The sequence below is a fragment of the Nerophis lumbriciformis genome, linkage group LG19 (assembly GCF_033978685.3).
Source record: "Nerophis lumbriciformis linkage group LG19, RoL_Nlum_v2.1, whole genome shotgun sequence".
NCBI classification, from domain to species: Eukaryota; Metazoa; Chordata; class Actinopteri; order Syngnathiformes; family Syngnathidae; genus Nerophis; species Nerophis lumbriciformis.
Window position 1 is genome coordinate 39,385,619 of NC_084566.2, and position 14,337 is coordinate 39,399,955.

At 38.2% G+C, this 14,337-nt stretch overlaps 1 protein-coding gene across 1 annotated transcript; it reads left to right on the top strand.

The window, feature by feature from the left end:
• The first annotated feature begins 212 nt into the window (after positions 1-212).
• LOC133618450 (apolipoprotein D-like) lies at positions 213-14,329 on the top strand. Its single transcript, XM_061978807.1, has 4 exons — positions 213-353; positions 417-538; positions 13,870-13,958; positions 14,034-14,329. The coding sequence occupies exons 1-4, from the start codon at positions 231-233 to the stop codon at positions 14,273-14,275; spliced, it is 576 nt and encodes a 191-aa protein (XP_061834791.1). The 5' UTR covers positions 213-230; the 3' UTR covers positions 14,276-14,329.
• The last annotated feature ends 8 nt before the right edge of the window (positions 14,330-14,337 follow it).

The window sequence follows — 14,337 nt, forward strand, 5'->3', positions numbered from 1 at the left end:
AGCATCATGCGAGTTACAAAACAACACACATGCTACATTTCCCACGCTCCCTGATAAGATAGCATTTGGAGTAAATACGAGGCGCCGCTGATGTATAAAAACACAGAGCGTCAAACGGGGATTTCACTACCAATACTCCGAGCCGACAGGTGAGTGTGAAAACCATGCCATGTTTAAACTGAACGACTACCCACATTTTCCACTGTACAGGTTTGCGAGAAGAAAAAAAAATGGCTGCCACGCAGGTCACGTCCTTGATGTTGCTGTCCGTCCTGGCGGCAAACGCTCAGGTCATCATGCCGGGAAGATGCCCCAAATCAGTCGAAGTCCAGAAGGACTTCGACACTGCTCGGGTGAGACGAAGCTAGCTCTCTTTAAGACGGACGTGAAGGAATAAGGTGAATTTGCGTTGACAGTATCTGGGGAAGTGGTACGAAATCCAGAGGCTGCCTCAGTCCTTCCAGAAAGGACAGTGTTGCACTGCCGCCTACAGCCTGAAGAGCCCTGGAGTTGTCGGGGTCCTCAACAGCGAGCTACTGTGAGTGTGGCGGCAAATACCATTGATTGATTGATTGATTGATTGAAACTTTTATTAGTAGATTGCACAGCACTAAATGGTAACACCCCAATAAGATTTTCAACTTGTTCAACCACGTTAAAGGGGAACATTCTCACCAGACCTATGTAAGTGTCAATATATACCTTGATGTTGCAGAAAAAAGACCATATATTTTTTTAACCGATTTCCGAACTCTAAATGGGTGAATTTTGGCGAATTAAACGCCTTTCTATTATTCGTCACATCGGGAAGCAATCCGCCATTTTCTCCCTTACAACGGCAGCGATTTTTTGGATGGTAAGTGGCGGGGAGCGAACCTGCAACCCTCAGGTTTCTGGCACGGTTGCTCTACCCACTACGCCATGCCGCCCCAATTCATTCAACCATGCAAAACCCAACAGTAGTCTACCCCACATGAGGCATTAAATATAAGTGGTTAATAGATACGTTTTTAGTTTATTTTTGAAGTTGGAGAATGGATACAGCATCTTGAGGCTCTCATCAAGCCGGTTCCAAATCTTTGGTCCCCTGCATACAACACTTCGAGCGGTACAATCCAGTAAACGATGTTTCCCTGATATCAGATCTCAGCCTTCCCGGTAAGGTCTATTCAGGTGTACTGGAGAGGAGGCTGCGCCGGATAGTCGAACCTCGGCTTCAGGAGTAACAGTGTGGTTTTCGTCCTGGTCGTGGAACTGTGGACCAGCTCTATACTCTCGGCAGGGTCCTTGAGGGTGCATGGGAGTTTGCCCAACCAGTCTACATGTGCTTTGTGGACTTGGAGAAGGCATTCGACCGTGTCCCTCGGGAAGTCCTGTGGGGAGTGCTCAGAGAGTATGGGGTAACGGACTGTCTTATTGTGGCAGTTCGCTCCCTGTATAATCAGTGTCAGAGCTTGGTCCGCATTGCCGGCAGTAAGTCGGACACGTTTCCAGTGAGGGTTGGACTCCGCCAAGGCTGCCCTTTGTCACCGATTCTGTTCATAACCTTTATGGACAGAATTTCTAGGCGCAGTCAGGGCGTTGAAGGGATCTGGTTTGGTGGCTGCAGGATTAGGTCACTGCTATTTGCAGATGATGTGGTCCTGATGGCTTCCTCCGGCCAAGATCTTCAGCTCTCACTGGATCGGTTCGCAGCCGAGTGTGAAGCGACTGGGATGGGAATCAGCACCTCCAAGTCCGAGTCCATGGTTCTCTCCCGGAAAAGGGTGGAGTGCCATCTCCGGGTTGGGGAGGAGATCTTGCCCCAAGTGGAGGAGTTCAAGTCCCTCGGAGTCTTGTTCACGAGTGGGGGAAGAGTGGATCGTGAGATCGACAGGCGGATCGGTGCGGCGTCTTCAGTAACGCGGACGCTGTATCGATCCGTTGTGGTGAAGAAGGAGCTGAGCCGGAAGGCAAAGCTCACGATTTACCGGTCGATCTACGTTCCCATCCTCACCTATGGTCATGAGCTTTGGGTCATGACCGAAAGGACAAGATCACGGGTACAAGCGGCCGAAATGAGTTTCCTCCGCCGAGTGGCGGGGCTCTCCCTTAGAGATAGGGTGAGAAGCTCTGTCATTCGGGGGGAGCTCAAAGTAAAGCCGCTGCTCCTCCACATCGAGAGGAGCCAGATGAGGTGGTTCGGGCATCTGGTCAGGATGCCACCCGAACGCCTCCCTAGGAAGGTGTTTCGGGCACGTCCGACCGGTAGGAGGCCACGGGGAAGACCCAGGACACGTTGGGAAGACTATGTCTCCCGGCTGGCCTGGGAACGCCTCGGGATCCCCCGGGAGGAGCTGGACGAAGTGGCTGGGGAGAGGAAAGTCTGGGCTTCCCTGCTTAGGCTGCTGCCCCCGCGACCCGACCTCGGATAAGCGGAAGAAGATGGATGGATGGATGGATGGATCTAAGTTACGAGTGTTGTGGGCATGCTGGGGATGGTAGATAGGAACCAAGCTACAGAGCCTTAAATTCAGCCTGTAAATGACTTGATAGGTTAAACAAGCATTTTGATAAATATTGAACTCTGTCAGTCTTAAGAGATGATAATTATGGAATAGATGTCGAGTGGGGGCATTAAACTTGGACCATGACAGGGCCCGTATAATTTTCTTTTGCATGGATTCTAATTTGTGGAGGTAGGTAGGGAAGGTGTTACACCAGATGACATTGCAGTAGTTTAGATGTGGTTCAAAGAGAGTTTTATATATATTACTTTTTTTTTAAAGTAATAATTTCCTATTTCAAGCATGAAAAAAAATTATGCTGAGCACATATGTCAAGATAGTGGCACTAGCATTTACTTCATTTAAGAATATTTTTCAACATATTGAGCAAAAAGGTTTCATTTTTTCTTCTACCAAAAAAGTGCACTTGTTATTAGTGAGAATATACCTATTTTAAGGTATTTTTGGGTTCATTGAGGTTAGCTAATTTGGGACCCCAATGTCCCTTTTTTAAATAATAATTTATTATTATTATTATTATTAAGCTTTGACCCCCTTGACATGATTCAAAACTCACCAAATTTGACAGACATCAATACTGGCGAACAAAGCGATTTAATCAAAAACCAAACTCCAAAACTCAAAATTGCTCTCTAGCGCCCCCTAGGAAGAAAACCGACAAAACTGCCTCTAACTCCCAGTTCGAATGTTGTAGAGACATGAAACAATAACCTCTATGTAGGTCTCACTTACACCTAGATTTCATACACTGACATCCTTTAGCAGAAAACAGGAAGTTGGCAATTCCCCCTTCAAAAAAACAAAAGTTTCATAAAAACAGTCATTTTTGCCTGTTTGAGCTGTTATTTGACCCCCTTAACATGCTTCAAAACTCAGACTGGACACACATCAGGACTGGCAAAATAGCGATCTAATTAAAAAACCTAACCCCAAATCTCAAAATTGCGCTCTAGCGCCCCCTAGGAAGAAAACAAACAAAACTGCCTCTAACTCCCAGTACGTGTCAGGCTTGTCCCTGACAGTTTGGTCAAGTTTTAGTTTTTCCTCTGTCATTTCCTGTCAACGCTCTTATTTTGGTTCTGTTTCCTGTTTCTCCCTGAGTGCTGTGTCCCTTCAGCTGGGGCTGATTGGCACCTGGCTATTTATACCTGCCCTACCCTCCAGTCACTGCTGGATCATTGTCGTTCCTACCTGTCGTGTCGTTGTTCTTAATACTTGTCGTTGTAGCTCTGTCTACTTTTGTTTCACTCTGCTCATGTCCTAGTTCCTTCGTGTCACAGAAAGTGTTTTTGGTTTCTTGTCCACAGTTAGCCTCTGTGCTATTTTAGTTCATAGCCAAGTTTGTTCTCCGCCTTGTGCGCGCCTTTTGTTACCCTTTCGTTTGTTGTTTTGCCTTAGTGTTTAATTAAATCATGTTTTCTCGTACAATGCCTTCCGCCTTCTCTGCATCCTGGGGTTCGTCACCTACAAACTCTGACAGTACGAATGTTGTAGAGACATGAAACAATAACCTCTATGTAGGTCTCACTTACACCTAGATTTCATACACTGACATCCTTCAGCAGAAAACAGGAAGTTGGCAATTCCCCCTTCAAAAAACAAAAGTTTCATAAAAACAGTAATTTTTGCCTGTTTGAGCTGTAATTTGACCCCCTTAACATGCTTCAAAACTCAGACTGGACACACACATCTCTGTATTTCCTGCCCATTGATGTTGATATGGCAGTGCTCAGTATTTGTCCGGTTTTTATTAGAACGAAATAGAATAAAATTTGTTTTATTTACATTAAGTGAGAGCTTATTGCATTTGAACCAGGAATCCACATTCACAAGCTCTGAATTGACAGTTACTTGTAGATGGTGTAGGCTCCTGTGTGAGGTAAACAAATTTGTATCGTCAGCAAAAATTATTTTATGAAAAGTTTCGGAGGAGTTTACAAAATCATTTATGTATAGGATAAAAAAGGTGGTTCAACTTGTTCAACCACGTTAAAGGAGAACATTATCACCAGACCTATGTAAGCGTCAATATATACCTTGACGTTGCAGAAAAAAGACCATATATTTTTTTAACCGATTTCCGAACTCTAAATGGGTGAATTTTGGCGAATTAAATGCCTTTCTAATATTCGCTCTCGGAGCGATGACCTCACAACGTGACGGCACATCGGGAAGCAATCTGCCATTTTCTCAAACACCGAGTCAAATCAGCTCTGTTATTTTCCGTTTTTTCAACTGTTTTCCGTACCTTGGAGACATCGTGCCTCGTCGGTGTGTTGTCGGAGGGTGTAACAACACCAACAGGGACGGATTCAAGTTGCACCAGTGGCCCAAAGATGCGAAATTGGCAAGAAATTGGACGTTTGTTCCGCACACTTTACCGACGAAAGCTATGCTACGACAGAGATGGCAAGAATGTGTGGATATCCTGCGACACTCAAAGCAGATGCATTTCCAACGATAAAGTCAAAGAAATCTGCCGCCAGACCCCCATTGAATCTGCCGGAGTGTGTGAGCAATTCAGGGACAAAGGACCTCGGTAGCTCGGCAAGCAATGGCGGCAGTTTGTTCCCGCAGACGAGCGAGCTAAACCCCCTATCGACCCTAGCTTCCCTGGCCTGCTGACATCAACTCCAAAACTGGACAGATCAGCTTTCAGGAAAAGAGCGCGGATGAGGGTATGTCTACAGAATATATTAATTGATGAAAATTGGGCTGTCTGCACCCTCAAAGTGCATGTTGTTGGCAAATGTATTTCATATGCTGTAAACCTAGTTCATAGTTGTTAGTTTCCTTTAATGCCAAACAAACACATACCAATCGTTGGTTAGAAGGCGATCGCCGAATTCGTCCTGGCTTTCTCCCGTGTCGCTGGCTGTCAACGTGACGGCACATCGGGAAGCAATCCGCCATTTTCTCACTTTCGTCGGTGTGTTGTCGGAGGGTGTAACAACACGAACAGGGACGGATTCAAGTTGCACCAGTGGCCCAAAGATGCGAAAGTGGCAAGAAATTGGACGAAATTTGTTCAAAATACGAGGCTGTGGGGAAAGCCGACGAAATGGTCAGTCGTTTGTTCCGCACACTTTACCGACGAAAGCTATGCTATGACAGAGATGGCAAGAATGTGTGGATATGCTGCGACACTCAAAGCAGATGCTGACATCAACTCCAAAACTGGACAGATCAGCTTTCAGGAAAAGAGAGCGAATGAGGGTATGTCTACAGAATATATTAATTGATGAAAACGTTATTCATTACTCGCGGTTTTACGTAAATTATTATACATAAACTGTGTTTACCAATAATTTAGCTTAAAAACATTTATTTTTTTCAATCATTCGAGTACATTCGGGTAGTCTTGTGTAATGCAGTATTTTGTGTCTATTTAGGTATGGTTAACCTGAGTGCTGAAATCGTGGAAAAATATATGTTCTTAGCGCGCCTGAAATGGGCTGTCTGCACTCTCAAAGTGCATGTTGTTGCCAAATGTATTTCATATGCTGTAAACCTAGTTCATAGTTGTTAGTTTCCTTTAATGCCAAACAAACACATACCAATCGTTGGTTAGAAGGCGATCGCCGAATTTGTCCTCGCTTTCTCCCGTGTCGCTGGCTGTCGTGTCGTTTTCGTCGCTTTCGCTTGCATACGGTTCAAACCGATATGGCTCAATAGCTTCAGTTTCTTCTTCAATTTGGTTTTCGCTACCTGCCTCCACACTACAACCATCCGTTTCAATACATGCGTAATCTGTTGAATCGCTTAAGCCGCTGAAATCCGAGTCTGAATCCGAGCTAATGTCGCTATAGCTTGCTGTTCTATCCGCCATGTTTGTTTGTGTTGGCTTCACTATGTGACGTCACAGGAAAATGGACGGGTGTATATAACGATGGTTAAAATCAGGCACTTTGAAGCTTTTTTTTAGGGATATTGCGTGATGGGTAAAATTTTTAAAAATTTTGAAAAATAAAATAAGCCCTGGGAACTGATTTTTAATGGTTTTAACCCTTCTGAAATTGTGATAATGTTCCGCTTCAATCAATTCATCAGAAAATTCATTAGGTACAGTCTGTCACACAATGTGCCTTTTCAAGGACAATGAGGCTGCATTTTGATTGACACACCCAAAGGTATTGATTGAACTGTGTTTATTGTAGCCCTTTTTCTACACTGCAAAAAGTGAAATCTAAGTAAGACGAAATATGTCAAATAAGGGTGATATTTGCTTATTTTCTGTCTGATAAGATCATTCTTCTCACTAAGCAGATTTTACGTTAGAGTGTTTTACTTGTTTTAAGTGTTTTGGTCCTAAATGATCTCAATAAGATATTACAGCTTGTTGCTGAGATTTGATGACCTATATTGAGTAAAACATGCTTGAAACTAGAATATCAAGTGTTGCAAAGCTGTGTCATCAACACTCACAAGTATAAAACTACTTTTTTAAAGTACCGTAATCATTTCTTATTTCAAGCATGAAAAAAAAATAAATCAGGATTTTGACACAATTGCGTCTCATAATTAAAACAGATGACAGCCAAATGGACTTTGCTGTTTTATTGTCAATGAAACAATAGAAAATAGGTACTCATATAGTAGTACAGTTGGCACAGTACAGTAAACTGACAGTTAATATTTAAACATTTAACATTTCAAACTATTTTGAACAGAAATAGTTCACGCACATTCAGATGAATTCTTCTTACAATTAAAGATTTTTTGTCCGAGGTTCCGGGCTGTATTTATGCGCACTAATTGATTGAAAGAGCACACACTTGGCGTGATGATGTCATGTTATCCATGGAAAAATGCATTTTTAGACAATACGATTTGCCTGAGCGGCTAGGAGACCCCGAGAGTAACAAGCGCTTGCCTTGTTGCCTTTCCATTAAGAACAATAAATTACTTTTTAGTATAAGTAAATGTAATGCTGAGCGCATATCATTATGTCAAGATAATGGCACTAGCATTTACTTAATGTCGGAATATTTTTCAACATATTGAGCAAAAAGTTTGTTTTTTTTCTACCAAGAAAACCGCACTTATTGAGAATGTACTTATTTTAAAAGGTATTTTTGGGTTCATTGAAGTTAGCTAATTTTACTTGTTTTGGAAAGTCTTGACAAGCAAAATATTCTTGTTCTATTGGCAGATAATTTTGATTAGTTCAAATAAAATACCCCTCATTTTTGTATTTTTTTTTCTTGTTTTTGAACACTGACTTTTTGCAGTGCGCTAACTGCCTCTTTGCTATAACTTTTACCATCATATTTGTACATATCGTATTTGCTGATGTTGCTCTATTGTTGCTGTTTTTGAGAATTGAGAATTTGAGAATTTACTTATTTTAAAGGTATTTTTGGGTTCATTGAAGTTAGCTAATTTTACTTGTTTTGGAAAGTCTTGACAAGCAAAATATTCTTGTTCTATTGGCAGATAATTTTGATTAATTCAAATAAAATACCCCTCATTTTTGTATTTTTTTTTCTTGTTTTTGAACACTGACTTTTTGCAGTGCGCTAACTGCCTCTTTGCTATAACTTTTACCATCATATTTGTACATATCGTATTTGCTGATGTTGCTCTATTGTTGCTGTTTTTGAGAATTGAGAATTTGAGAATTTACTTATTTTAAAGGTATTTTTGGGTTCATTGAAGTTAGCTAATTTTACTTGTTTTGGAAAGTCTTGACAAGCAAAATATTCTTGTTCTATTGGTAGATAATTTTGATTAATTCAAATAAAATACCCCTCATTTTTGTATTTTTTTTCCTTGTTTTTGAACACTGACTTTTTGCAGTGCGCTAACTGCCTCTCTGCTATAACTTTTACCATCATATTTGTACATATCGTATTTGCTGATGTTGCTCTATTGTTGCTGTTTTTGAGAATTGAGAATTTACTTATTTTAAAGGTATTTTTGGGTTCATTGAAGTTAGCTAATTTTACTTGTTTTGGAAAGTCTTGACAAGCAAAATATTCTTGTTCTATTGGCATATAATTTTGATTAGTTCAAATAAAATACCCCTCATTTTTGTATTTTTTTTTCTTGTTTTTGAACACTGACTTTTTGCAGTGCGCTAACTGCCTCTTTGCTATAACTCTTACCATCATATTTGTACATATCGTATTTGCTGATGTTGCTCTATTGTTGCTGTTTTTGAGAATTGAGAATTTGAGAATTTACTTATTTTAAAGGTATTTTTGGGTTCATTGAAGTTAGCTAATTTTACTTGTTTTGGAAAGTCTTGACAAGCAAAATATTCTTGTTCTATTGGCAGATAATTTTGATTAATTCAAATAAAATACCCCTCATTTTTGTATTTTTTTTTTCTTGTTTTTGAACACTGACTTTTTGCAGTGCGCTAACTGCCCCTTTGCTATAACTTTTACCATCATATTTGTACATATCGTATTTGCTGATGTTGCTCTATTGTTGCTGTTTTTGAGAATTGAGAATTTACTTATTTTAAAGGTATTTTTGGGTTCATTGAAGTTAGCTAATTTTACTTGTTTTGGAAAGTCCTGACAAGCAAAATATTCTTGTTCTATTGGCAGATAATTTTGATTAATTCAAATAAAATACCCCTCATTTTTGTATTTTTTTTTCTTGTTTTTGAACACTGACTTTTTGCAGTGCGCTAACTGCCTCTTTGCTATAACTTTTACCATCATATTTGTACATATCGTATTTGCTGATGTTGCTCTATTGTTGCTGTTTTTGAGAATTGAGAATTTACTTATTTTAAAGGTATTTTTGGGTTCATTGAAGTTAGCTAATTTTACTTGTTTTGGAAAGTCTTGACAAGCAAAATATTCTTGTTCTATTGGCAGATCATTTTGATTAATTCAAATAAAATACCCCTCATTTTTGTATTTTTTTTCCTTGTTTTTGAACACTGACTTTTTGCAGTGCACTAACTGCCTCTTTGCTATAACTTTTACCATCATATTTGTACATATCGTATTTGCTGATGTTGCTCTATTGTTGCTGTTTTTGAGGATTGAGAATTTGAGAATTTACTTATTTTAAAGGTCTTTTTGGGTTCATTGAAGTTAGCTAATTTGACTTGTTTTGGAAAGTCTTGACAAGCAAAATATTCTTGTTCTATTGGCAGATAATTTTGATTAATTCAAATAAAATACCCCTCATTTTTGTATTTTTTTTTTCTTGTTTTTGAACACTGACTTTTTGCAGTGCACTAACTGCCCCTTTGCTATAACTTTTACCATCATATTTGTACATATCGTATTTGCTGATGTTGCTCTATTGTTGCTGTTTTTGAGAATTGAGAATTTACTTATTTTAAAGGTATTTTTGGGTTCATTGAAGTTAGCTAATTTTACTTGTTTTGGAAAGTCTTGACAAGCAAAATATTCTTGTTCTATTGGCAGATAATTTTGATTAATTCAAATAAAATACCCCTCATTTTTGTATTTTCTTTTCTTGTTTTTGAACACTGACTTTTTGCAGTGCGCTAACTGCCTCTTTGCTATAACTTTTACCATCATATTTGTACATATCGTATTTGCTGATGTTGCTCTATTGTTGCTGTTTTTGAGAATTGAGAATTTGAGAATTTACTTATTTTAAAGGTATTTTTGGGTTCATTGAAGTTAGCTAATTTTACTTGTTTTGGAAAGTCTTGACAAGCAAAATATTCTTGTTCTATTGGCAGATAATTTTGATTAATTCAAATAAAATACCCCTCATTTTTGTATTTTCTTTTCTTGTTTTTGAACACTGACTTTTTGCAGTGCGCTAACTGCCTCTTTGCTATAACTTTTACCATCATATTTGTACATATCGTATTTGCTGATGTTGCTCTATTGTTGCTGTTTTTGAGAATTGAGAATTTGAGAATTTACTTATTTTAAAGGTATTTTTGGGTTCATTGAAGTTAGCTAATTTTACTTGTTTTGGAAAGTCTTGACAAGCAAAATATTCTTGTTCTATTGGCAGATCATTTTGATTAATTCAAATAAAATACCCCTCATTTTTGTATTTTTTTTTCTTGTTTTTGAACACTGACTTTTTGCAGTGCACTAACTGCCTCTTTGCTATAACTTTTACCATCATATTTGTACATATCGTATTTGCTGATGTTGCTCTATTGTTGCTGTTTTTGAGAATTGAGAATTTGAGAATTTACTTATTTTAAAGGTATTTTTGGGTTCATTGAAGTTAGCTAATTTTACTTGTTTTGGAAAGTCTTGACAAGAAAAATGTTCTTGTTCTATTGGCAGATAATTTTGATTAGTTCAAATAAAATACCCCTCATTTTTGTATTTTTTTTTTCTTGTTTTTGAACACTGACTTTTTGCAGTGCGCTAACTGCCTCTTTGCTATAACTTTTACCATCATATTTGTACATACCGTATTTGCTGATGTTGCTCTATTGTTGCTGTTTTTGAGAATTGAGAATTTGAGAATTTACTTATTTTAAAGGTATTTTTGGGTTCATTGAAGTTAGCTAATTTTACTTGTTTTGGAAAGTCTTGACAAGCAAAATATTCTTGTTCTATTGGCAGATAATTTTGATTAATTCAAATAAAATACCCCTCATTTTTGTTTTTTTTCTTGTTTTTGCCTCTTTGCTATAACTTTTACCATCATATTTGTACATATCGTATTTGCTGATGTTGCTCTATTGTTGCTGTTTTTGTCTAATCCCCCTCTTGTCCCCACAATTACCCCTCTGTCTTCCTTTTTTCTCTCTTTCCATCCCCTCCTGCACCAAATATAAATACATTTAATAAAGTCAAATACAAATAAGGCAAACAAAAGTATCTCACACTTCTCTTTTGTAAAGTAAATCTGAACATCTACATCAACTATATGATTTGCCTGAGAAGCTGAACAGACATGGAACATTTTGGCCCCAGTATTGATCTGTGGTAGGCCAATATTTTTATTGCGCTGTTGACATTTAACTAGATTTTCATATTGCTCCCTGTTGGTTAAGTAGCTTCTTACCCAGTTCGAGACCAACCCTTTGATGCCATACTGTTCTTGTTAATGAAGATACGATTGTGTCAAATGATAGTTTACCAATTGCATCGGTAATTCCCTTATTTGGAATAATGCCATTGATATTGAAATATTTGCTCTGTATCCGTATAGCAGGGGTGCTCATTACGTCGATCGCGATCTACCGGTCGATCTCGGAGGGTGTGTCAGTCGATCACCAGCCAGCCATTAAAAAAATAGTCCTAAAAATGAGCGATCATAAATCTTCACTACAACGTCACTTTCGTCACTTGATTGACATTCACGGCACCCGAGGGTCTTCTGAGATGACGCTGGCTGCTGCCAGCTCATTAAAATTAGCGACTGGAAGGCGAGAAACACTTTATTTCAACAGACTCTGGCGCCGTACCTGTCGTCAAAACTACAAAGACCGACTGCACAGTTGCACAGTAAAAGCTCTGCTTCATCCTGCCTGCGCTAACAAAATAAGAGTCTCAGAAAGCTGGCAAGCTACGGAGTTTGCCGACAATGTATTTCTTGTAAAGTGTATACAAAGGAGTCCGGAAGCTGGATAAATAAGATGCCAAAAACAAACCACTTTCATGTGGTATTGGACAGAAAGGAGGACTTTTTTTTTTTCCTCCATTCGAAAATGCGGACGTTATCAGCACCACTGTCTGATTCCAATCAATGCAAGTCATCACAATCAGGTAATACACCAACTTATATTCTTGTCTTCATGAAAGAAAGGTATCTATATGTGTTAAACATGCTTGTATTATCTTTAACCACCTTTAAGTTGTTAACAATATTAACTATGTGTTAAACATGCTTGTATTATCTTTAACCACCTTTAAGTTGTTAACAATATTAACTATGTGTTAAACATGCTTGTATTATCTTTAACCACCTTTAAGTTGTTAACATTAACTATATGTGTTAAACATGCTTGTTTTATCTTTAACCACCTTTAAGTTAACAATATTAACTATATGTATTAAACATGCTTGTATTATCTTTAACCACCTTTTTGTTAACATTAACTATATGTGTTAAACATGCTTGTTTTATCTTTAACCACCTTTAAGTTGTTATTAACTATATGTGTTAAACATGCTTGTTTTATCTTTAACCACCTTTAACTTGTTAACATTAACTGTGTTAAACATGCTTGTATTATCTTTAACCACCTTTAACTTGTTAACAATATTAACTATGTGTTAAACATGCTTGTATTATCTTTAACCACCTTTAAGTTAACAATATTAACTATATGTATTAAACATGCTTGTATTATCTTTAACTACCTTTAAGTTGTTAACAATATTAACTATATGTGTTAAACATGCTTGTTTTATCTTTAACCACCTTTAAGTTGTTAACATTAACTATATGTGTTAAACATGCTTGTTTTATCTTTAACCACCTTTAAGTTGTTAACATTAACTATATGTGTTAAACATGCTTGTTTTATCTTTAAACACCTTTAAGTTGTTAACATTAACTATATGTGTTAAACATGCTTGTTTTATCTTTAAACACCTTTAACTTGTTAACAATATTAACTATATGTGTTAAACATGCTTGCATTATCATTAAACACCTTTAAGTTAACAATATTAACTATATGTATTAAACATGCTTGTATTATCTTTAACTACCTTTAAGTTGTTAACAATATTAACTATATGTGTTAAACATGCTTGTTTTATCTTTAACCACCTTTAAGTTGTTAACATTAACTATGTGTTAAACATGCTTGTTTTATCTTTAAACACCTTTAACTTGTTAACATTAACTATATGTGTTAAACATGCTTGTATTATCATTAAACACCTTTAATGTATTAACTATGTGTTAAACATGCTTGCATTATCATTAAACACCTTTAACTTGTTAACAAAAACATATATTTCATAAATAAGTAAATATAAATGATATATATGAATGAGGTAGATCCCCACGACTTGATCATTTGAAAAGTAGCTCGCCTGCAAAAAAAATGTGAGCACCCCTGCCGTATAGCTTCTCCGCAAGTGCTCAACTTTGGTTAATGAATTTGTCAAATCTGAGAATGATTTCAGAAAATTGGATGTAAAGAAACCGGTCTAATTTACAAAGTGGTTTGTGTCTCCAGCCCTAAAAATCAGCTACTTTTGCAGTTTATTTTGGAATTTGCCCATTTGAAAGGATTGCCAATATACACTGAAGGGTTTGAAATTTCTTCAGAATTGAGAATCAGGGGACTTTCCAGACTAGGAACACCTAATATTCCAACTTTCCAGTACAAACACAACCCAAACCCCGAGCTGTAACTTCATATTTGATTGTGCAGGTGTACCTATTGAAGTGAGTCACTTTGCTCCATGACAATACTCTTTGGGGTCCACAGTGCTGATGGGCGCATCAGCTCAATAACCGGGTCCGCCACGGCTAAAGACCCCTCTGAGCCTGCCAAGCTGCAAGTGTCCTTCTTTGAGGGTTAGTTTAAAAATACACAACATTCCATACAGTAGCTTTGGTTCAACAGGTCTCTGACCCATCTCTCCCCAACAGATACTCCCCCTGGGTCTTACTGGGTCCTGGCATCAGACTACAGCAACTACGCTCTGGTCTACAGCTGCGCAGACTTCGGTGTGGTCCACGTGGACTCAGTTTGGATCTTGAGCAGGAGGCCCGCCCTAGCCGAGGAGACTCTGGAGGAGCTGCACAGCACTTTGACGTCCATCGGGGTCAGAGTGGACAAGCTGCTCAGCACCAATCAGGATGAGGTTTACTGCAAGGCCATGAACCAATGACCCAACTTGTTGGATACAACTTATAAAGTTCCACTTGAACCAATAAAAATCACAACAATAAT

Bases quoted from the DNA above. Each gene is read 5' to 3' on its own strand.
- LOC133618450 (XM_061978807.1), top strand. From the start codon at position 231: ATGGCTGCCACGCAGGTCACGTCCTTGATGTTGCTGTCCGTCCTGGCG. The intron at 354-416 runs GTGAGACGAAGC...TTGCGTTGACAG, and splicing joins AGGACTTCGACACTGCTCGG to TATCTGGGGAAGTGGTACGA. The intron at 13,959-14,033 runs GTTAGTTTAAAA...TCTCCCCAACAG, and splicing joins GCAAGTGTCCTTCTTTGAGG to ATACTCCCCCTGGGTCTTAC.